Raw genomic sequence first — 24,857 nt, 5'->3', positions numbered from 1 at the left:
GCCATGGGTTTTATCCAGTGAGGATGAATGCTAGGTTTCAGGGATGGGAGGAGCGAGGGGTGATGGAAATGAAGTTTTTAGAAAGGCGGTTTGCGAGTTTGGGGGAGCTGGGGAGAAGTTTGACATCCCACGGGGGAAGACTCTCAGGTTCATGCTGATGCGGGATTTCACGAAAAAGGTTTTTCCGACTCTCCCGGCAGCACCGCCCTCCTCGTTTTTGGAGGGGGGGGGGGTGCGGTGATGAGCTGGAGGGGTGTGGGGTTCATCTCGATGCTCTATGGAAGGATTTTGGTGGAGGATATGGCACCTCTGAGGGGGGTTAAGGCCAAGTGGGAGGAGGAGCTGGGAATGGCGCTGGAGGAGGGGTTGTGGTGTGAGGTGTTGCGGAAGGCGAAAGCCTCGACCTCAGAGCGAGGCAGGGGTTGATACAGCTAAAGGTAGTGCAGAGGGCGCACCTGACGAATGTGAGGATGAGCCGGTTGTATGAGAGGGTGGAAGATATTCGTGAGTGGTGTGGAAGGGGCCCAGCCAATTAGGTACATGTGTTCTGGTCCTGCCCGAAGTTGGAGAAATTTTGGAGGTCGTCCTTCAGCTCCTTGTCGCCGATCTTGCACGTGGATTTAGAGCCCAGTCCCCTGGGGCCATATTCAGGGTGTCAGATTTGCCGGAGTTGCAGACGAGAGCGGAGGGCAGATGTTTTAGCCTTTGCCTCGCTCATTGCTCGCAGGTGGGTCCTGTTGGGGTGGAGCTCAGTCTCTCCACCCTGTGCCTCGGTATGGCTGGGGATTTAATGGAGTTCTTGGAGTAATGGAGTATAACCATATTAATTTGTCTTTTCTCTTTGACTGGCGCTGATGAACCTGCTGTATTTCTGGCAATTTTTGTCTTTGCTTCAGTTCTCCTGAATGGCTTCTGTGAAGGACATTCTTTGAATCTTGTTGGGAACTCTATCCGTTGCAGCAACACTACAGGAACTGGGACCTGAAGGGACATGCTGGTCTTAGGGAAACGCTTCCACATTAGTGTAGCAGCTCAAAGGTTGTGAACAAACTTGTTTGTAAAAATCCACGCAAGGGAAGTGCATAACAGACAGTGGTGACAATTGTGCATTTAGCACAATCATTGAGATTATTGAAGAGGAATTTTTCCAAGTCAGGTTCAGCAGGAAAAGAACAGAAAAACTAGTGCAGTAAAAGAAGTAGGATGTAGAAAGAAATAGAAATGGAAAGCAAATGACGAAACCAAAGAGAAAAATACTCACACCCAAACAGAAGTAAAACAAAACATGTTTACCCTACTGTTTAAATATTACTGTGATGTGGAGATGCTGGCGTTGGACTGTGGTGAGCACAGTAAGAAGTCTTACAACACCAGGTTATATAAGTCCAACATGTTTGTTTCAAATACTAGCTTTCGGAGCACAGCTCTTTATTCGCCTGAGGAAGGAGCAGTGCTCCGAAAGCTAATGTTTGAAACAAACATGTTGGACTTTAACCTGGTATTTTAAGACTACTTACTTTAAATATTACTGACCTACTAGACTAAATTATGCCATGCAGCTACTGTACGTACTGCTGAAATCAGAAACTTGACCCACCTGACTGCCATGTGAAAGAATAACTACAATACAGCAGTCAAAATCCTTATGGTCCTTGCGAGCTAGATTCTTCAACTCCTCTATCATCAACTGTCAGAGAGAAACACATAACAGATTGAGGAAACACCGACAATCCATGATGCAACATTTGTTCAAACGGAGATTTTCACAAATCAAGTCACCACAGGGAACACGGAATCATGGTGACGTTGTTCTGTTTTACCAGAGGAAGTGAAAAGTAGTTGGGAGTCCAGGAAGAAGAAAACCATAAGGCACGAGGTCTTTCCAAATATTGGTATCATGCACAGATTCTGGTATGAATAAAGCCATTACATAAATATTAAACCTTCTGCTATGTCCAACTCCAGCCGTTGGTTGGGTAGACTAAGACTAGGCTGCACACTCCAGCAACTGGAGAAAGAACTTTTCGGAGTGAAATTAGGAAACACTTACAAAGACTGAGAGAAGTATGGAACTCTCTTCTGCAAATGGCAATCGAGACTCTGTGGCCCAATCCTTACTTTTATATCGGAGATTTATAAAGGTTTGTTGATGTAAAGTATTAAGGAATATGGTCGCAAATCAGTTATGATTTAATTGAATGGGCGGAATAGGTTTGAGGGGCTAAACGGCCCTTGTTCCTATGTTCCTTTTGCCGACCTGATTTTTGTTAAAGCCTGGCTAAATTCTCGGAATAGATTTTGCACTATACAGAATTTGGCCTGGCTGAAGTTATGAAAATATAAGAGATTATGTAAGACTCCTAGTAAATTTGGATAGCTGTAACTCTTAAGAGTGCTATTCAATACAGAGGGGGAAATCATGCTTTGAGCAAGCACAATAATTTATTTTTTCTGGCTCTTTTGAACACACTTGGTTAGTTCTGAAGCGACAGGTTCCTTTCGGTAAAGTGTCTGAGGCAAGGCTGTGCTGCCTTGGACAAGCACGTGTGCTCTCTATGATCAATAATGGCAAATCAAGGGCAGCACGGTGGCGCAGTGGGTTAGCCCTGTTGCCTCACGGCGCCGAGGTCCCAGGTTCGATCCCGGCTCTGGGTCACTGTTCATGTGGAGTTTGCGCATTCTCCCCGTGTTTGCGTGGGTTTCGCCCCCACAACCCAAAAGATGTGCAGGCTAGGTTAATTGGCCATGCTAAATTGCCCCTTAATTGGAAAAAATGAATTGGGTACTGTTAATTTATATTTAAAAAAAATACAAATCAAAGATTATTAGCAGTGTGTGGAAATACTCACGTGTTTGGTCAAATTTCTTTTAACGATCACGTTACAGTGCAATTTCTGAAAGAGATTTTGCACATTTTCACAATCGATGTCAGAGCCTGCACGACAAGTCAAACCACTGCTTTGAACGAAATCCACATTGTTGATGATCAAACAACAGCCAGAAGGGTCAGCGTCCATTTTGTAAATCTAGGACATAGGCAAAGGGAAAGGTCAAATCCACAGAAACTCGACGCTTTCTGAAAATGCAAATGTAATTTTCACTCAGTACAGTCTCTACTTGATAAGTCAATGTCCTTTTCTTTGTACTAAAAATGTAAATGATCTAAAAATTAAGGACCATAAATCAAGAAACGAAGAGTGGGAGGTACAAAGGGATCAGTGAGGAAGAGATACAAAAACTGTTTCCCTTTGCGAGGAACATTTGCGGTGCCTAGACTTGGGACCACTAATATAAGATAAGCACTAATAAATTCAATTAAAGGGAAAATTTATGCTGACTTCCGGTGGCGACCATGAGGGAGTAGGTTGCACATTTGGTGGCTCCCGCTCTGGCTAGACATTCGGACCTTTCCCCCCCCGACTTTGTTTGCGTTTTTAAGCGCTGGATTTGAAGAAACAGAGAACAAGTGTTCGGTGTATATATTGGTTTATGGAACAGAGAGCCTGAAGAAATCGAAAGGGAAGAAACAAAAAAATCAGGGTTGAGCTGGGTGTTGGCTGCGGCAGCGGACAAGATGGCCGGTGTCCAGATCCCTGGGGCTTTGACCCAACCATCAACGGAGGAGCTGATGCAGGACATCCGGGAAGGCTTCGCCAGACAGAAAGGGGAATGTCTGGACCAGATTAAGGAAACGGTGGAGAGGATGGAGCAGAGGCTGGATACCCAGGACTGGACGATCCAGAAACTGGAGAAGGCGCTTGCTGAACAAGAGGAACACCAGACGGCGGTGGAGATGGAGGTGGGGATGCTGAGGGACCGGCAAAAAAGGCTGCTGGAACAGGTAGAGGATTTGGAGAACAGGTCCCGTAGGCAGAACCTAAGGATTGTCGGCCTCCCAGAGGGGGTGGAGGGGGCTGATCCCGGGGAGTTTGTGGCGAACATGTTTCAGAAGCTGCTGGGAGATGGGGCTTTCCCCCCGATCATTGGAGGTGGATCAGGCGTACAGAGCCCTGGCGAGGAAGCCGCGGCAGGGAGACCCCCCCCTCGGGCGATGATGGTCAGGTTCCATAGGTACCTGGATAAGGAGCATATTCTCCAATGGGCCAAGCGCACGCGGAGCTGTAAGTGGGACAACAGCATTCTGCAGGTGTACCAAGATCTAAGCGTGGAGGTGGCCAGCAGGAGGGCAGGCTTTGATCAAGTCAAGTTGATCCTGTTCAAGAAGCAGGTTAAGTTCGGTCTGTTGCATCCGTCGCAACTTTGGGTTACGCATGAGGACCAACATCACTACCTTGAGTCGCCCGAGGACGCTGTGGAGTTTGCCAGGAAGAAAGTGCCAACTTGAGAACATTTTGCTCTAAGCTTGGGAAACTGTTTTTCCTGCTCGTTTCAAATGCTGTTTGCACGGATTTATTCGTTTGTTTGTTTTCGTTCTTGGCTTTTCTCTTAGATAATTGCGTTTTGTTTAAGAAGGGGAAAGTAGTTAAAAAACTATTTGATTTCGGTGGGTTTCCTGTGTTGTGAGGGGGATGGTGGTGGGGATTTTTGACTTTGTATTCATTTGAGTGGTAACTTTGATTTGTATTATGGCGAGAGTTTGGCTTTGTTTTTCTTTATACTGACTTTGGTTGGCGTCGGTTTCTTAAAGGGGGCGGCCGTCGGGGCTGGGTTGATGAGGGCGATGGTTTCGAGGGGCGGGCAGGTAGGAAACAATAAGTGGGAGACATGCTGGCGCCGAAGCCGTGGGCCACTAGGCTAGCTGGGTGAGCTAGACTGCGGGTGCGCAGTGGGGGGGGTCTGTATACAATCAGATTAGGGATGAGGTTAGGTTACAGAGTGTTGTTGCTTGCGGGGGGGGGGGGGGGGGGGAGAGGAGATGTTGTTTGGCTGACAAGGGAGGGATTTGATTTTAGAAGTGGAGAAGAGGTCGGGGATGGGCGCTGCCAGGAGGCGGGGCTACAGAGGCACGGGGCAGGCCCAGGAAAGGAGATGGCTGACCGGCAAAGGGGGTGGGGCGCGGTGCCCCCCAACTAGGCTGGTTACGTGGAACATTAGAGGGCTAAATGGGTCGGTGAAGAGGGCTAAAGTGTTCTTAGCGCATCTTAGGGCTTTAAAGGCGGACGTGATAATGTTGCGGGAGATGCACCTGAAGGTAGCGGACCAGATCAGGTTGAGGAAGAGCTGGGTTAGTCAAGTATTCCACTCAGGTCTAGACGCTAAGACCAGGGGAGTCGCGATTCTGGTGAACAAGCGGGTGCAGTTTGAGGTGGGGAATATTGTTTCGGATGGGGACGGTCACTATGTTATGGTTAGCGGTAAGCTGGAAGGGAGGAAGGTGGTCTTTATGCGCCAAACTGGGATGATGCAGATTTCATAAAGAGGGTGCTGAGGAAGATACCTGACCTGGATTCCCACAAGCTGGTTATGGGAGGTGATTTCAATACAGTAATGGATCCAGGCCTGTATCGGTCGTGCTCAAAACCAGGCCGACTGTCAGCAATGGGAAAAGAGCGGATGGAGTTCATGGAGCAGATGGGGGGGGGGGGGGGAGAATCCATGGAGGTTTGGTTGGCCGACAGGGAAGGAGTTCTCCTTCTTCTCGCACGTTCATGGGGTCTATTCCTGGATCGATTTTTTAATACTGAGTAGGGATCTACTGACAGGGGTGGTGGATGCGTAGTATTCGGCAATCACCATTTCCGACTATGCCCCGCATTGGGTTGAGCTTCAGGTGAGTGAAGAGAGCTTCCAGCCCCCGTAGTGGAGGCTGGATGTGGGACTGCTGGCGGATGAAGGGGTGTGCGAGAAGATAAGGAAGTGTATACAAAACTACCTGCAGGTCAATGATACGGGGGAAGTCTCAGCAGCGGTGGTGTGGGAGGCGCTCAAGGCAGTGGTGAGAGGGGAGCTGATTTCAATCCGGGCTTACAGGGACAAGACGGACAGGGCAGAAACGGACCGACTGTTAGCGGAGATTCTGCAGATTGACAGGAGGTATGTGTGGACCCCGAGTGCGGAGCTCTTGAGGGAACGGAGGAGGCTGCAGGCAGAGTTTGGGGTGGTGTCCATGGGTAAGGCAGTAGAGCAGCTCAGAAAAGGCGACGTGTGCGATATATGAGCATGGAGAGAAAGGCAGCAGGATGCTGGCTCAGCAGCTCAGAAAGAGGGAGGTGGCTAGGGCAATAGGTAAAGTGGTGGATGGAGGCGGTAACCTGGTAGGGGATGCGGCTGGTGTGAACAGAACCTTCAAGGACTTTTATTGCAAACTTTATAGCTCGGAGCCCCCCGCAGGGCCGGAGGGGATGAGACGCTTCTTAGACGGCCTGACATTCCCAAAAGTGGGCAGGGAGCTAGTAGAAGGGCTGGGCGCCCCGATCAGAGTTGAGGAGATATTAGAGGGCTTAAAGGCCATGCAGTCAGGTAAGGCCCCGGGGCCGGATGGGTACCCGGTAGAATTTTATAAAAAGTTCTCTGGGATATTGGGGCCGCTGCTGGTCAAGGTTTTTAATGAGGTAAGGGACAGAGGGGTGCTTCCCCAGACGATGTCTTTGACATCTCTTTGATTTTAAAACGGGTCAAGAACGTGGAGTCGTGTGGCTCTTATAGGCCGATCTCCCTTCTTAATGTGGATGCCAAACTGCTGGCAAAGCTTTTGGCCACCAGGATTGAGGATTGTGTGCCGAGTGATATTAGGGAGGACCAAACAGGGTTTGTTAAAGGTAGGTAACTGGGGGCGAATACAAGAAGATTGCTCAATGTGGTCATGATGCCCCCGGAGGGAAAGGAGGCGGTGGTAGTGGTGGCAATGGACGCCGAGAATGCATTTGACCAGGTAGAGTGTCCCACTTATGGGAGGTGCTGGGACGGTTTGGATTTGGGGTGGTTTTCATCGACTGGGTCAGGCTGTTATATCAGGCCCCGGAGGAGAGTGCGAGGACAAACAGGACGACTTCCGACGAGACAGGGGTGCCCCCTCTCACCACTGCTGTTTGTGCTAGCTATAGAGCCGCTGGTAATTGCTCTGAGGGCTTCAGGGGGTTGGAAGGGGCTGGAGCATAGGGTTTCATTGTATGCAGATGACCTGCTTTTTTTTGTATGTTTCGGACCCGATGGCGGGGATGGGCAGAATCATGGCAACCCTGGGGGAATTCAGCCGGTTTTCGGGGTATAAATTGAATATGACAAAAAGTGAAATGTTTGTAGTCCAGGAGAGGGGCCAAGGGGACCAGCTGAGGGAGCTGCCGATCCGGCTAGTTGGGAACAGTTTCAGGTACCTGGGAATACAGGTGGCGCGGGAATGGGGTCGACTGCACAAGCTGAACCTGTCCCGGTTGGTAGATCAAATGCGAGGGGAGTTTCGGAGGTGCAATGCTCTCCCACTGTCATTTGCTGGGAGAGTTCAGACAGTTAAAATGACAGTCCTCGCGAGGTTCTTATTCGTGAGCCAGTGTCTCCCCATTTTCATTCCACGTTCCTTTTTTAAGAGGGTAAGCAAGATCATTTTGGGCTTTGTATGGGCGGGCATGTCCCCATGAGTAAAGAGGGTGATGCTCGAGCAGAGCCGGGGGGGGGGGGGGGGGGGGGGGGGGCTTGCACTGACGAATTTCAGCAACTATTATTGGGCGGCTAACATAGCCATGATAAGGAAGTGGTTTGGGGGGTGGGGTCAACTTGGGAGCGGATGGAGGCAGCCTCACGTTGGGGCACCAGTCTAGGGGCGTTGGTGACGGCGCCTCTGTCGTTCCCACCGGTGCGCTTCTCCACCAGTCCTGTAGTGGTGGGAGCCCTTCGGATCTGGGGCCAGTGGAGGAGGCATGTGGGAGCAACAGGAGCATCGGTCCGGTCCCCAATATGTGACAACCATTGGTTTGCTCCGGGGAGGTTGAACGGGAAGGTATCGGGTATGGCGGACGGCGGGGATTGAGCGGATGGGAGATTTGTTCTTGGAAGGGAGTTTCCCTGGCTTGAGGGTGCTGTAGGACAAGTTTGGGTTGACGAGGGGGGGGGGGGGGGGGGGGGGGGGTGTATCCCAGTATATTCAGGTGCGGGTCTTTTTGCGCAGGCAGGTGCCATCTTTTCCACTCTTGCCACTAAGGGGGATACAAGATAGGGTCGTGTCTAGAGGATGGGTGGGGGAGGGAAGTGTCTTGGATATTTACAAGGAGCCCATGGGGGCGGAAGAGACGCAGACTGAGGAACTGAGGCATAAATGGGAGGAGGAGTTGGGAAGGGAGATTGGGGAAGGCCTGTGGGCAGACGCGCTGAGCAGGTTAATGAGATTGCAACATGTGCCAAGCTCAGCCTGATTCAATTTAAGATCGTCCACTGGGCCCACATGACAGTGTCCCAGATGAGCAGATTCTTCGGCGTAAAGGACAGGTGTGTAAAGTGTCTGAGAGGACCGGCAGACCATGTCCACATGTTTTGGGCGTGTCCAAAACTTAGGAGATACTGGCAGGGGTTCGAGGACGTCATGTCTAGAGTATTGAACATAAGGGTGGCAATGGGTCCGGAGGTGGTGATGTTTGGGGTTTCAGAGGCCCTGGAAGTCCGGGGGGAGCAAGAGACCGACGTTTTGGCCTTTGCTTCCCTGGTAGCCCGGAGACGGATACTTTTAGCTTAGAGGGAGTCAAAGCCCCCAAAGTCAGAAGCCTGGCTGTCAGACATGGCGCGTTTCCTGGGCCTGGAGAAAATCAAGTTCGCTTTGAGAGGATCGTTGTTAGGGTTCGGCCGGAGGTGGCAACCATTCATTGACTGCGGAGAATTAATAGTCAGCAGGGGGGCGGGGGGTTAGGGGAATGTAGTATAGGGGGTCAATTAGGCAGATCTGGGTAGGACAGGTTAGGGCAATTGCACTGTGTACTTTGTTTATTGTACAGCCCTTTTGTTTTCACGTTCTGTAATGTTACTGTTTACAATGCCAAAAAATACCTCATTAAAATTGTTTATCAAAGGGGAAAATTTATTTCCTCAGAGGGTGATGAGAATGTGGAACATGGGAGTAGTTGAAGCAAATAACATAGATGCATCACGGGTAAATTAGATTAGCTTGTAAGGGAGAACGGAATAGAAGCATGTGGTGAATAGAGTTACCTGAAAGTAAATCGAGTGGTTGTTAAGTTTGTGTTAAGAATAAATACTTGCCCTTGTACCGTGATGTAAATTCTATGTTAATAACGCAAAGTGGCATTTGGTTGTCAAAAATCAGAAACAAATAAATTGAACACTATTTTTATATTATATATATAGTTTTAATTTAAAGTACCCAATTAATTTTTTCCAATTAAAGGACAATTTAGCATGGCCAATCCGCCTAGCCTGCACATCTTTTGGGTTGTGGGGGCGAAACCCACGCAAACACCGGGAGAATGTGCAAACTCCACACGGACAGTGACCCAGAGCCGGGATCGAACCTGGGACCTCGGCACCGTGACGCAGCAGGGCTAACCACTGCGCCACCGTGCTGCCCGAATTGAACACTTTTGAATTAAGACAATCAGCACAAAATCAAATGTCTTATGTTATTGCTTAAATTATTTCTCACTTTCAGGGAAGGGTGTCAGTGATAATAAATGGAATTCTCAGGTTAGTCAAGATCTATCAGGTCGGGAACAACAGATACAGGGAACAATATATATTTTAAACTGTAGCATCAGATTATCAGATCTTATAGCACAGTGGGAATTTTTCGACTTCCAACAAACTATATGTATTTGACCACTCAAAGGAGAAACACCAATTCACAACCAAATAGTAAAAGCATGTACCATAAAGAAATGTATACCATGAGCTGGGTTGAGTCAAATCAATTTATTTCATACACGGACCTTACAGCCAGACTATCCATCAAATTAAAATTAATAGAACATGGCCCAGAATATAACAAGTGTGGTTATCAGCCAGTTCTCATTTTAAATATTTAACAAAGTATAAATTGCATCTATGTTTGATTATTATGTTGGTAAAGAACATAAGAAAAAGGGGCAGAAGTAGATCACACGGCTCACTGAGCTTGCTCTGCCATTCAATATGATCAGGGCTGATTTTCTGCCTCACTTAAATTTCCTGTCTGTTCTCCTTATCCCTGGAATCCTTGAGACACCTGTTATGACCAGGATGGGAGGAGTGCACAGGAGCCCCACTAATCTGCATGTCATACCAGGCGAGTCGCACCGCCTGCCCCGGAGAATGGCGGGCACTGGCGCGACTCAATGGGCCCCGGGGCTGCCCGAAGTCTCTGGCCCGTGATGGGCCGAAGACCCGCTGGTTTTCTGCCGGTCCCGCCGGTGTGGATCAGACTAGGTCCCTTATCGGCAGGACTTGGCGGCGTGGGCGGGCTCCGGGGTCCTGGGGGAGTGCGGGGCGATCTGGCCCTGGGGGGGTGCTCCCACGATGGCCTGGCCCGCAATCGGGGCCCACCGATCCGCAGCCGGGCCTGTGCCGTGGGGGCACTCTTTTCCTACGTATCGGCTGTCAGCCTCCACGATGGCTGATGCATAGGTAACCCCCGCCCTGAGCATGCACGGGGATGATGTCAGCAGCCGCTGACGCACCCGCGCGGACTCTCGCCGGCTGGCGGAGTCCCTTCGCCCCCAGCTGGCATCACGCCAAAGGCCTTCCGTACCGGCCGGCGGGGTGCAAACCACTCCGTCCCGCCGGGACCCCCCGCCACGCCAGGTAAGGGACAATCCCGGCCAATGTCTTTCAATTGTAATCAGTAGACGCAATAAAATATTCTTATTTTGTATTCGAGAAGTGTAACTCAAATTTCTACCGGAGTTTTAAAGTGTATGCGAGACTGCACTTGAACTGCAAGGGGCTGGTTTAGCACAGGGCTAAAGAGCTGGCTTTTAAAGCAGACCAAGGCAGGCCAGCAGCATGGTTCAATTCCCGTACCAGCCTCCCCGAACAGGCGCCGGAATGTGGCGAGTAGGGGCTTTTGAAACCTACTTGTGACATTAAGCGATTTTTATTTAATTTCATTTCAGATCTCAACAACTGATGTAACCAGTTTGTATAGAAGACTGATATAATCACTCACCATGTCATCCTGTAGTTTTTTCATAGTTGGTTTTCTTGGAACTATGTGATCCGTATCGGTACCTGAAACACAAGAACAGAAAATTGTGGTGCATCTTTTTCCATATGACAATTTAACTTCAAGTACTTTACAGCTATACTTCAAAACTCCCAACTGCCCAGCATTTTGGCCTTCTATCCGCCACAATATTTCTGCAGCAACCACCCCATTTGACACTGTCTCCTCTCAACATTTTGATGCCTTTATCCCTGGTAAAAAATCTTTATTCTCTCTGGCTCTGAGCACTGCTCATGGTTTAGGTCTTTTCTCTCTCAGGGATATAGACTGAATGAAAACTGACGCACAACTGGTTCAGACATCCACCACCAAATCTGACTGGATCATACAAATGCAATTAGACTTCATTGTCCTCGACCAAATATGCCTATTCCTTCTGGGGAGCAAAACAAAATCTCTGTCTACTTTTCTTCATTAATAATTGTCCCTTTAATCTTTTCCCCTCGTCTCTTCCATCCTCACCTCTCAAGTTTGTGAAGATTTGTCGCCAAGGCAAACCTCCCTTTCCTTCACCCACCATGCCAAACCTCTCACCTTCAAGCTTCTCCTCCACTGATCTTGATCCTGTTTCATTCTCATGTTTGTGTTCTATTTTTCCTATCCAAGTTCACCTTGTGCATGAAAACAACCTTCTGCTGTCTTGACCACATTCCTACCATTTAACCGCTCTTCCTCGCCATAAGTATCATTCTCGTCTCTTTCAAAACTGGCTCAAAGAAAAGCAACCCACAAACCCTAGGTCATCCCAAGCTACAACCCAGGCTCCAGACTCAAGTTCGGTTCCAAATTCCTTGTGCTTGTTGCTTCCAAAATTTTTTACCACAAATTTTAAGCTGGTCATTCAGGTTTCCACCCTGAAACAGCCTAAATTTGAGACACAAAAGATATTCTTTGTGACGTACTTTTCTTCTCAGACACCTGCTGCCCTTAACATGGTTCTCGCACTCTTCTCCTCCAACCCCTCTCTTTTGTGCAGCAAGTGCATCTCCGGCTATAGTTTTTGTGTCCATCCATCGCAACGCCATGGTCTCTGAATCGATCCTTGACACACCTATCTTCCTGATCTACATGTTGTTCCTTAGAGAGTCTTCTAACCTCCAGCGAGTATAGGCCCAATTTACTCAGCCTCTCATCATAGGATCAATCGCGTGAGCCTTTGCTATACTGTCTCAAGAAAGCAAGTACATCCTTCCTTAAATATGGAGATCAAACAGTACACAATACTCCAGGTGTAGCCTCATCAAAAGCCTGTACAATTAAGACTTCCTTATTCAGCTTCTACATGTATGCTAATGATGTCCAGCCCAACCTCAAAAACACATCTCTCAACCTTTCCACTGCCTCGATGATGTCAGATGCTTTACTGACATCAAGCAGTGTAGTCCCTATCTTTCATTCCCAATGTCTCTTTGATATATCAGTTTCATTGTCCTCGGCTGTCTTCTTAAATTTCTGAATCACTTAATAAATCAGATCCCCCTCAGGTTTGCTGTGCCTTTTGTGCACCATTCAAGCCTTATGCCCTTTAGTTTCCTTTTTAATCCTTTAGACAGCTTCCCAATGAGAGAGAAGGGAGGGAGAAGCAACTGTTCTACACCTGCCCAAACACAATGGCTGTGGGTTTTATAGTCACAAGCTCAGTAGCTACAAACTGGTCCCAAATTAGCCACTAAATAGTAACCCGAACAGATTGAAGGTAAATCCATATTGTCAAGCAATCAGTTTCTTCAAACACAAATTGCGTACATTGGATAGGACGAGAAGACCCGGTCTCCCTCGGTACAGGTTTATATCCTTTCCAGGGCTCAACTGGTTGAACAGCGGTGAAGGACGTGTCGTGGACAGAGAGCCCCTCTCGCAGTAATTCAATAAGCTCATGTTGTCCAGTTTCCTCCAGACTTTCCAAAAAAGCAGGAAATGCTCTTGTCCCGCGAGTCTGCAGATCATTAACCAACTGGCGGGCTTGGTCCCGGCGTGTGCCCGAATTCTACAGTGAAAGAAAATTCTGTAAACTGCATTTTGACAATCAGTATTTCGACAATCAGTATTTCAATGCTATAATTTCAAACTTAAGCAGTCACAATATTACCCGGCATTTGGTTTATTTCAATGGCTAATCTTCCAAAATTCCGTCAAGACAAACAGAAACCAAAGGCAGATTACAAACAGAAATAGGAAACTGAAGTTCAATCGCTTACAAATCTTCAGCACATTCATAGCCCAGTTTACAATAATACTGTATAAACATGCAGATAAAGCACTTCTATTCCTAAACTGTGTCTGGCTAGGTCTCAAACATGATGTTTTTATATTCTTTACTCTTCCTTTTTTAAAAAAAATTAATTTTATTCCTTTCTCAGAGCTACAAAGCCAACTCAAAAAGTGGACAGGGCAAACCCCCAATTCATCTCCCTGCCTTCTCCAAAAAACACCTTGAATTCAAATTGAATCCAATTCATGGTCCTCATAACAGGAACACACTCGATCCAAGGTGGCAAGAACAAGCACCACACCTGATCCCTTGATCTTGGCCAAAAGACCTTTTTTTGTTGTTTCTTGGACATGTCCTGTCTCAATATTGTCCCCAGCCACAAATGTTAATTTTTAACCGTGTACAGCTGGTTTGATCTTCTACTAAAGATTGTTGTGATACCTTATTACTGCCGCAGCTAAGGCAGCAAGGTGGCGCAAGTGGTTAGCACAGTTGCCTCCGGGCGCCACGGTCCCAGGTTTGATCCTGGCTCTGGGTCACTGTCCGTGTGGAGTTTGCACATTCTCCCCGTGTCCGTGTGTATCTCACCCCCACAACCCAAAGATGTGCAGAGTAAGCTGATTGGCCACACTAAATTGCCCCTTAATTCGATTTTTAAAAAAATATTCCAGTCTGGGATTCAAAGAGACGCCGAAAGTAGCTTGAGAATGAAGGGCAGGACTGTAGGCACAAGAAAATAGATTTGTTTTGGGGTTTGTGTACAAAATAATAAATATAGAGAAGAGAATAGAAAAGAAACAAGGCAAGCAGACAAAAGTTATTAAAATATTTTATTCAACCGGACTTGATTTTTTAAAATGATTTTGTTGTACAGTACTGGTTGCAGTGCTTAATATTTTGATACACCACAGAAGCAATAAATATGAACAGTTAATACACGAGTATATTTAATTAGTAAAATCCAAATAAGAATGCATAAACAACTGTATATCAAAGGAGGTAAACAGAACTTAGGAAAGGTATAAGAGCTCATCCTATTTTTGTGCAAGTTTATATATTTGACAAGTTGTACTTGCAATATAGGGGGTTAGTTGGCGTGTGGTTTAGAATAATTGCAAAATTGTTACGGCACAGAAGGAGACCATTTGACCCATTGTGTCTGCTATTACAATCCCGGACCAGACACCAACAGTTGTTTGGATACCGGACAGAAACCCCAATATTTTATTTAATTTGTAAGACTGTTCGGAAAGGATACTTCCCTCCGGGAGTGCTTTCACGCACAAATAGGGACATGGTATGTTAAAACAAACTTTTTTTAAAAAAATAATTTTTATTGAAAAATTTTGTATTTATATAACAACAACGAACCGCAATAAAATACCAACAATAACGATAACAGTCATAAACATTCACCCATCCTCAATGAACAACAAAACCTATTAACAACTTAAATTAACACAATATTAAGTTAAATAACCTTTTATTATTAACACAGTATTAATAACTTTAACGTTATAAATACACATAGCTAGGGCAGCACGGTGGCGCAGTGGGTTAGCCCTGCTGTCTCACGGCGCCGAGGTCCCAGGTTCGATCCCGGCTCTGGGTCACTGCCCGTGTGGAGTTTGCACATTCTCCTCGTGTTTGCGTGGGTTTCGCCCCCACAACCCAAAGATGTGCAGGCTAGGTGGATTGGCCACGCTAAATTGCTCCTTAATTGGAAAAAATTAATTGGGTACTCTAAATTTATTTTTAAAAATAAAATTAAAAAAATAAATACACATAGCTTTCAATTACCAGTTAAACAATCCTAACCCCTACATTTATCTCCACTCAAATAACATCAATCTCAGGTCAAAATCCGCTTTTAACTACAGTTGGCAGACTCAGGAATGCATGCTGTAGAGATATTTTGGACAAAACCACTTTGAGAAAAAGATATCCTTCAGAACCCAGTTTTCTGATTCTTGCCCCTCTCAACTACTGTTTAAACTGCCAACCTTTGAAATTCCTGCTATCCCGTTCAGGCAAATCTTTAACTCCTGAGATCAGTGGCTGGTCTGTCCGCAGGCAGATCTAACCTCATTGTATTGTGAGCACAGCTTCTTGTCTGTTCACATCCCAATCTAAAAACTAATTTGCAAAACTGAAAAACTCAATACCTGGCTGCTTCAACCCTTGGCTCCTCCCTTTACCTACATCATCTTACTAAAACTATACAATAGGCTGGATTCTCCGCTGTCGAGAGTCTCCGTTTCACCGGCAGCCCGGGGTTTTCCTGATGGCTGGCAAGACAGAGAATCCTGCCCGATGTCTCTAATTATCTACTCGCCAGGGAACCCGCTTAATATAAAAAAAAAGTCCATTAGCCCAAACGTTTATGATGTTTTAATTGCACCTCTGATTCCAAAAGGTCTAGTTGCCTTTCAAACCAGAGTTTTTAAAAAACATGACTGCAGCAGTCACATACTAACCCAGGCTTATAACCCTTACTGTACCAACTACATATAATACAATTTATCTGAAATTCCTACATTCACACTGCACTGGCGCCAGCCTGTTACAGCCAAGATAGACTTAGACCATAAGACCATAAGACATAGGAGCAGAATTAGGCCACTTGACGCAGACCGAGGAGCTGAAGCGCAAGTGGGAGGAGGAGCTGGGATGTGAGATAGAGGATGGTCTATGGGCTGGTGCGTTGAGTAGAGTCAACGCGTCCGCAACATGTGCCAGGCTCAGCCTGATACAATTTAAGGTTGTTCACCGGGCTCACATGACAGTGGCCCGGGTGAGTAGATTCTTTGGGGTGAAGGACAGGAGCACAAAACGCGAACCATGTCCACGTGTTTTGGACATGTCCAAAGCTTAGGGGATTTTGGCAGGGGTTTGCGGATGTCATGTCCAATTTTAAAAACAAGGGTGGCACGGAGTCCAGAGGTGGCGATTTTCAGGGTGTCAGAAGATCTGGCAATCCAGGAGGAGAAAGAGGCAGATGTTCTGGCCTTTGCGTCCCTGGTAGCCCGGAGACAGATACTATTGGCATGGAGGAACTCAAAGCCCCAGAAGTTGGAGACCTGGCTATCGGACATGGATAGCTTTCTCTGTTTGGAGAAAATTAAGTTCGCTTTGAGAGGTTCACTGTTAGGGTTCGCCCAGAGGTGGCAGCCGTTCGTCGACTTCTTTGTGGAAAATTAATCGTCAGCAGATGGGGGGCGGGGGGGAGGTAGTTTAGGTTAGAGTAGCGGGGTAAAAAGGGTGGGACCTGTACTCTTTTGCACTATGTTTGTGGTTTCATGTATATTGTTTATTTTTTTGTTACTGTACCAAAAATACCTCAATAAAATGTTTATTAAATAAAAAAATTAGGCCACTTGGCCCATTGAGTCTGCTCCGCCACTCAATCATGGCTGATGTTTTTCTCATCCCCATTCTCCTGCCTTCTCCCCATAGCCCCTGATCACCTTATTAATCAAGAACCTATCTATCTCTGCCTTAAAGACACTCAGTGAATTGGCCTCCACAGCCTTCTGCGGCAAAGAGTTCCATAGATTCATCGCCTTCTGGCTGAAAAAATTCCTCCTCATCTCTATTTTAAAGGATCGTCCCTTTAATCTGAGATGGTGTCCTCTGGTTCTAGTTTTTCCTACAAATGGAAACATCCTCTCTACGTCCACTCGATCCAGGCCTCGCAGTCTCTTGTACGTTTCAATAAGATCCCCTCTCATCCTTCTAAACTCCGACGAGTACAGACCCATAGTCCTCAAACGTTCCTCATACGACAAGTTCTTCATTCCAGGGATCATTCTTGGGAACCTCCTCTGGACTCTTTGCAAGGCCAGCATATCCTTCCTTAGATATGGAGCCTAAAACTGCTCACAATACTCCAAATGAGGTCTGACCAGAGCCTTATACAGCCTCAGAAGTACATCCCTCATCTTGTATTCTAGCCCTCTCGTCATGAATGCTAACATTGCATTTGCCTTCTTAACTGCCGACTGAACCTGCACATTAACCTTAAGAGAATCGTGAACAAGGACTCCCAAGTCCCTTTGTGTGTTGGCTTTCCGAAGCATTTCCCCATTTAGAAAATAGTCTATGCCTAGATTCCTCCTCCCAAAGTGCATAATCTCATACTTTTCCACATTGTATTTAATTTGCAACTTCATTGCCCACTCTCCTCGCTTGTCCAAGTCCTTCTGCAGCCCCCTTGCTTCCTCAATACTAAATGTCCCTCTACAGATCTTTGTATCATCTGTAAACATAGCAACAGTGCTTTCAGTACCTTCTTCCAGATCATTAATGTATATTGTAAAAGGTTGTGATCCCAGCACAGACCCCTGAGGCACACTACTAGTCACCGGCTGCCATCCTGAAAAAGCCCCTTTATCCCCACTCTTTGCCTTCTGCCAGTTAGCCAATCCTCTATCCATGCCAGGATCTTACCCTTAACACCATGGGCTTTAAACTTATGTAACAGTCTCCTATGCGGCACCTTGTCAAAGGTCTTCTGGAAATCCAAATAAACCACATCCACTGATTCTCCTTTGTCTAACTTGCTTGCTACCTCCTCTAACAGATTTGTCAGACACGACCTCCCTTTGACAAAGCTGGCCTGACTCAGTCCTATTTCACTATGCACTTCCAAGTGCTTTGCGATCTCGTCTTTAATAACAGACTCTAAAATCTTACCAATGACCGAAGTCAGGCTAACCAGCCTATAATTTCCTGTCTTCTGCCTCCCTCCCTTCTTAAACAGTGGTGTTACATTAGCCGCCTTCCAGTCCTCTGGGACCCTTCCTGCCTCCAAGGATTCCTGAAAGATCATCACTAATGCCGCCACAATTTCCTCAGCTATCTCTTTTAGGACCCTGGGGTGTAGTCCATCCGGTCCAGGTGACTTATCCACCTTCAGACCTTTCAGTTTCCCCAGAACCTTCTCCTTAGTAATGGTCACTGCACTCACCTCTGCCCCCTGGTTCTCCTGGAGCTCTGGCATCCCACTGATGTCTTCCACCATGAAGACTGATGCAAAGTACGTCTGCCATTTCTTTGTTTCCTATTATTACTTCTCCAGCCACATTTTCTCGTGGTCCAATGTCTATTTTTGCCTCTCTCTTACCTTTCATATATTGAAAAAATCTCTTCCTATCTTCCTTTATATTACCAGCTAGCTTGCACGCATACTTCATCTTCTCTCCCCTTATTGCTTTTTTAGTTGTCCTCTTAGGAGCTGCTTCCTTGACTGCCCAATGCTTGATGCAGAACGGTGCTCCTCAAGGCATACAGGTCCCTTGTGAATCATTACCTATACACACACAGATATATAAAATCTTGCTGACATGAAAAGCTTCCACAGATGGGCACGACGGCCACACGAGGGCACGGCAGCCACACGAGGGCACGGGAGCCACACGAGGGCACGGGAGCCACACAAGGGCACGGGAGCCACACGAGGGCACGGGAGCACAGTAGTTAGCACTGCTGCCTCACAGTGCCAAGGTCCCGGGTTTGATCTCGGCCCCGCGTCACTATCCGTGTGGAGTTTGCACATTCTCCCCATGTCTGCGTGGGTCTCAACCCCGCAACCCAAAGATGTATGGGCAGGCTAAATTGCCCTTTAGTTGGAAAAAAATAACAATTGGGTACACTAAACTTATATTTTTAAAAAGCGTCCACAGGAGTCCTCCGCTGTCCACGAACCCGTGAACTGGGATATTCAACTGTGTGCTGCGTCACAGTCGAGCCCAACTCCGCTCCCCGCCCAGCGGCATTTGAAGCATTTCAGGCCCGAAGTAGAAAAGCCGACTGACGGGGTCCTCGGGTTCCCTCCCTGGCCCCGCCACGGTATCCCTCGCACACCTTGATTTCCTCGATCATGTCCTGGGTGAAGATCTCTTTCGCCACCAGGGGATCGTAGAGGGGGTCGGGCCGCAGGCTTGTCACCAGGCGGACGCGATGCCGCTGCAGAATTTTTCTCTGAACCTCGTCCATCTTTGTGCCGGCCCCGGCTCCCCGGCACTGAGGAGGAACCGAACCGGCGACTGTCGGGGCCGGCCTGCCCCACGGCAAATGGCGGCCAGTCAGTTCCGGGGATGGGATGGGCTGGGCTGCGGTTCAGGCTGTGTTGCTGGAGTCTCCCAGAGCAGGCCGCAGCTGGGCTAACAGCTAAGGACATGGGCAGAGAGTGGCAAATAGCACTGACATACAATCCAACTTATAGATTCTTGCAAAGTGTTTACCACTCAGAAATTAAACAAGCCTGAGTATATAATACCAGCAAAACCTGGCCGAACTGGTAGCAAGTTGCTTGATGGGGAATTCATAGAATGTTTTGGGAATAGTTCCTTAGAACAGCAGGTTCTGGGGCCATGCACAGCACAGGCTATATTAGACCTGGTATTGTACAATGAGATAGGATTAATTGATAACCTCATAGTGAAGGCATCCCTATAAGCATAATATGATTGAATTTTAATTTGAGGGAGAGAAGAGTGTCCAAGACAAATATTTAAAACTTACAAAATGGCGATTATGAGGGCTTGAAAGTGAAGCTAGTTAGAGTGGGCTGGCAAATATGCTTAAGAGGGCAATAAAGACTCAATGGCAGACATTTAAAGGGCTATTTCAGAATACACAGACGCATTCCAATGGGAAAGAAACAGTCCAATGGGAGGACCTGTCATCATGGTTAACTAAAAAGTTAAAGACAATGTTAAATTTAAAGAAAAAGCATATATTTATGCAAAGACGAGTGGCAGGTAAAAAGATTGGAAAGAATATAAAGAACACCATAGAATGACAAAAAGATAAGGAAGAAAAACAAAGTGCGAGAGAAAGTAGCAATAATGTAAAGACGGATAGAAAGAATTTCTATAGATATTAAATAAGAAAAGAGTTAACAAAGTGAGCATTGGTCCTGCAGAAAGTTCATCTGGGAATTGATAATGGAAAGCATAGCTACGGCAAGTAAGTTAAGCAGGTATTTTGCTTCGGTCTTCACTATAGAGTAACATTCCAAAATAGCTGTAATTCAGGAAATGAAAGGGAGGAAAGAACTCAGGAAAATTACAAACACCAAGGAAGTATTTTTGAGCAAATTGTTGGGTTTGCGGACGGACAATTCCCTAGGTTCAGATTAACTTCACCCTAAGGTCTTGAAGAAAGTGGCTAATGAGATAGTTGATGCATTGGTTTGAATTTTCCAAAATTCCCTAGATTCAGGGACGGTTCCATTAGATTGGAAGGTAGCAAATGTATCTCCTTTATTCAAAAAGGGACAGAGACAGAAAGCAGGAAGTTACAGGCCAGTTAGCCTTATATCTGTCGTAGGGAAAATGTTTGAAGTCATTATTACAAGTGTTATAGCAGGACACTTGGAAAATTTCAAAGCAATCAGGCAGAGTCAACATGGTTTTGTGAAAGGGAAATCATATTTAACTAATTTATTTGATTTCTTTGAAAGGGTCATATGTGCTATGGATAAAGGGAAACCAGTGGATGTACTGTACTTAGATTTCCTGTAGGCATTCGATAAGGTGCCACATCAAAGATTATTGTGGAAAATTAAAGCTCATGGTTTAGGGGGTAACATATTGGCATGGGTTAAAAATCGGCTTGCTAACAGGAAACCGAGTTGGTATAAATGGGTATTTTTCTGGTTGGCAGGATGTGATGAGGGATCAGTGCTGGGGCTTCAACTTTTTCTAATTTATATAATGACTTGGATGAAGGGACTGAAGGTATGGTTGCTAAATTTGCTGGTGACACAAAGATAGGTAAGAAAGTAAGTTGTGAAGCGGACTTAAGGAGGTTACAAAGGAACATAGATAGGTGAAGTGAGTGGGCAAAAATCTGGCAATGGTGCATGGCATGGGTGAATGTGAAATTGTCCATTTTGGTTGGAAGAATATAAACAAAGCTTATTCTGTAAATGGTGAGAGATTGCAGAGCTCTGAGGCGCAGAGGTATCTGGGTTCCCTAATGCATGAATCACAAAAGGCTAGTATACAGGTACTGCAAGTAATTAGGAAAGCTAACAGAATATTTCCATTTATTGTGAGGGGAATTGAATACAAAAGTAGGGAAGTATGACTGGGGGAATCTAATGGAGTTCTCACATCTTGAGAAAGTGAAATTTGCCCTAAGAGGACAAATATGGGGTTCCACAAGAGATGAAGTTTGTTTATTTTGCATTCCGGAGAGCTAGTTATCATCAACTGTTGAGGGGTTTGTTGATGTAGGGTTTGTTGAATTTGGGGAGTCATGTTTTTGTTTTGTTTTGTAACATGTTAAAATGCTCCCGGGTCACTGTCCGTGTGGAGTTTGCACATTCTCCCTGTGTCTTCATGTGTCTCACCCCCTCAACCAAAAGATGTGCAGGGTAGATGGATTGGCCACACTAAATTGCCCCTTAATTGGAAAAAAAAGAATTGGGTACTCTGAAAAAAAATATAAATTTAGAGTATTGAATTATTTCCTTTTTTCCAATTAAGGGGCAATTTAACGTGGCCAATTCACCTACCCTGCACATCCTTTTGGGTTGTGGGGGTGAAACCCACGCAGACACGGGGAGAATGTGTGAACTTCACATGGACAGTGACACTGTGCTACCGTGCTGCCCTGGGCACAGATTTTTGAAAACATATTTTCATAAATTTAGAGTATCCAATTCTTTTTTTTCCAATTATGTGACCAATTCATCTACCATACATATATTTTTTGGGTTGTGGGGGTGAGACCCAATCAGACACGGGAAGAATGTGCAAACTCCACACAGACATAGGCTGGGATTGAACCCGGGTCCTCAGCGCCATGAAACAGCAGTGCTAACTACTGCACCGCCATGCTGCCCCGAGAGGGCACAGATTTAAAGTAATTTGCAAAAGAAGCAAATGTGATGTGCAAAAAATAGTGGTTTGGGTCTGGAATGCATTGCTTGGAAGTATGTTGGAGGCAGGTTCAATCGAAGATTTCAAGAGGGCATTCGATGATTATTTGAATAGAAACAATGTGAAGGACTATGGGGGAAAGGCAGGAGAATGCTGATAAAGGCAGTCATAATGCTGATTTAGAGAGCTGGTAGAAACAAATCGGACAACTGACTTCCTTCTGTACCGTAATGATTCTGTGATAGAAGCAAACTAAAAATAGCATTTTTAAATGCAATGCAGAAAATTATTCATATTAATTTTGTTAATGCGACGGGCAGCATGGTGGCGCAGTGGTTAGCACTGTAGTCTCACGGCGCTGAGATCCCAGGTTCGATCCCGGCTCTGGGTCACCGTCCGTGTGGAGTTTGCACATTCTCCCAAAAAGATGTGCATGGTAGGTGGATTGGCCATGCTAAATTGCCCCATAATTGGAAAAATGAATTGGGTACTATAAATTTTTTTTTAAAAATTTGTTAATGCTGAAACTGATCAAAACATTGAAAACTGACAATTTTTCTTTTCTCTTTGCAATACTTCACTCTTGCCTGTGTTAATTTTATCTGCAGTTTTGATATTGTATTTAGTGTATTTAGCTTATATTGTATTTAGTGTATTTAGGTCATTCTCCAGCTTCTGAGCAGCCACATTTGAAAAGTTAATTTTGACCAATTTCCACTGAGGTTCTGGATCCAAGTAATTGATACTGCCTAGAAATACCAGTGGTCCCAACACGTTCTAGGGCACGACATCAGTACTTACCTCCCACCCAACCTCTGGACATTAGGCTGCTAACCTTTCGCCCTCAGCCAATTTCTTAACTGTACTCAAGATTTCAATGAATTTCCAGAGCTTTGAGCTTAATTCATAATCTTTCAAGTGGAGTGTTATCAATTGTGTTTTGAAAATTGATGTATGCCATGTCATAGGGTATGCCACGATTGAATAAGGTTGTCACTTTCTCAGAGCTGGGATTAGTCGGTGTGATGATATGTGAACTATCATCTGTGCATATAATATAACCAAACTGTATAGAAACATTAGTGCCTGCATGTATAGATTACAATTCTAGCATCCGACCACAGGCGGCGTGGCAACAGGAGAACATTACTGGAATGCAGACACATGTGAGGCAGAACATGGATAGCAGGCATAGAGTCCAGTTGCAAATCAAGTAACTCTGTCAATAGTAATTAATACTAGTTAATCATAGTTATTTGTGTTTAGCCATAGTATCCAACTGTAATCATAGTAGACATCATAGAAACTCTTTAGTGTTTTAGTTAGTTAATAAACAATTTAGTTCATTTACAAAGCCTTATGTTCTCTGATCACTTCAACTACAAAGACATCGTCATCCACGAACATAGAAAATATTACAGTCAGTCAGGATCTTCTTCATCCTAATAATTAGGTTGTTGTTGCACAAATGACACTCAAGTTTACTGTTAATAATTAATTTATCAGAATTGTAGACTATTGAGTTTGTTGTTGCTCCTTCCTTAATTCTGGCCTCTTGTATGTACTTTCCCTTTTCTTTATCATATTGCGCACTATTGTGTTCCGTGATCTTATCGAGTAATGAATCTACAGAACTGCTGGTGAGTTTGCCAGAATTAGGATTTATTAATGTACATATGGTAAGCTAACGATCAGAATCAAGTTATCATAGAGTTACATTAGACTCTCCTGGAACTACCCTTATGCACGACTCTCCTCATGTACGCCTTACAACCTTATGATGAAAGTTGGATGTCATGTGACCGATGTCTCAGGACCACATGGTAAATCTGTATCGCCACCTGCTGGTTGGAGGTCACACCATCAACGATATATAATATTGTCTACAGGCATATGACCACAGCAACCATACTTTTCTTCAGAAACATTTTCTTGAGTTTCATTTAAGATCCTCTTAAAAGTCTTTGTACGAGCTTCTAGTTACTCCGGGTAACTTTCTTTGGCTGTGCATCCATCCCCTACCTATTCAGCTATACCTGATTTTTTCTGTTTGAATTTACTTGAAATAAGGTATTTTTGCATTGCTGCGCATCTTGAGGGCCACCTTGGAGAACGCTTACCCGGAGATCAGAGGCTGAATGCCCTTGACTGCTGAAGTGTTCCCCGACTGGAAGGGAACATTCCTGCCTGGCAATTGTCATGCGACAACGCAGAATCACCGAACAGAAACTTATAGCCAAGTTCTACACACATGAGTACAGCCTCAACCGGGACCTTGGATTCATGTTGCATTACATTCACCCCCCACCGTCTGGCCTGGGGTTGCAAAATCCTACCAACTGTCCTGGTTTGAGACAATTCACACCTCTTTAACCTGGGATTACCCCTCTCTCGATCTGTAAAGACTTAATTACCTGCAAATGCTCGCATTCAAAGCATTGTCTTGCATCTTTGACTTTGTCTATATATATATATATATATATATGTTTCTGGAACCAACCTCTTCGTTCACCTGAGGAAGGAGCAGTGCTCCGAAAGCTAGTAATTTGAAACAAACCTGTTGGACTTTAACCTGGTGTTGTAAGACATCTTATTGTGTTTGGTAGTAATTGGGAACCCAAAACCACATTCTGGTTTTCCGGGGACCTCTGCC

General features: G+C 45.7%; 1 protein-coding gene across 3 annotated transcripts in view; it reads right to left on the bottom strand.

Moving 5' to 3' along the window:
• Positions 1–20,055, bottom strand: part of casp9 (caspase 9, apoptosis-related cysteine peptidase) — a 37,956-nt gene extending 17,901 nt beyond the window's left edge. Inside the window, exons 1-5 of one of the 3 annotated variants that reach the window (XM_038822060.1) lie at positions 19,176–19,419; positions 12,845–13,085; positions 11,042–11,103; positions 2,850–3,026; positions 1,598–1,687 (exon numbers count right to left, since the gene is read on the bottom strand). In XM_038822060.1, the coding sequence (XP_038677988.1) occupies positions 1,598–1,687; positions 2,850–3,026; positions 11,042–11,103; positions 12,845–13,085; positions 19,176–19,307 (702 nt within the window). In that variant the 5' untranslated portion in view covers positions 19,308–19,419. Of the gene's footprint in view, positions 1–1,597; positions 1,688–2,849; positions 3,027–11,041; positions 11,104–12,844; positions 13,086–19,175 lie in introns of all 3 variants that reach the window. The other 2 variants (XM_038822061.1, XM_038822062.1) reach the window with 2 other exon arrangements.
• Positions 20,056–24,857: the final 4,802 nt, after the last annotated feature.

The sequence above is a fragment of the Scyliorhinus canicula genome, chromosome 16 (genome assembly GCF_902713615.1).
Source record: "Scyliorhinus canicula chromosome 16, sScyCan1.1, whole genome shotgun sequence".
Classification (NCBI taxonomy): Eukaryota; Metazoa; Chordata; class Chondrichthyes; order Carcharhiniformes; family Scyliorhinidae; genus Scyliorhinus; species Scyliorhinus canicula.
Note: the sequence above shows the minus strand (reverse complement) of the source record. Positions and strands in the feature narration are given on the sequence as shown.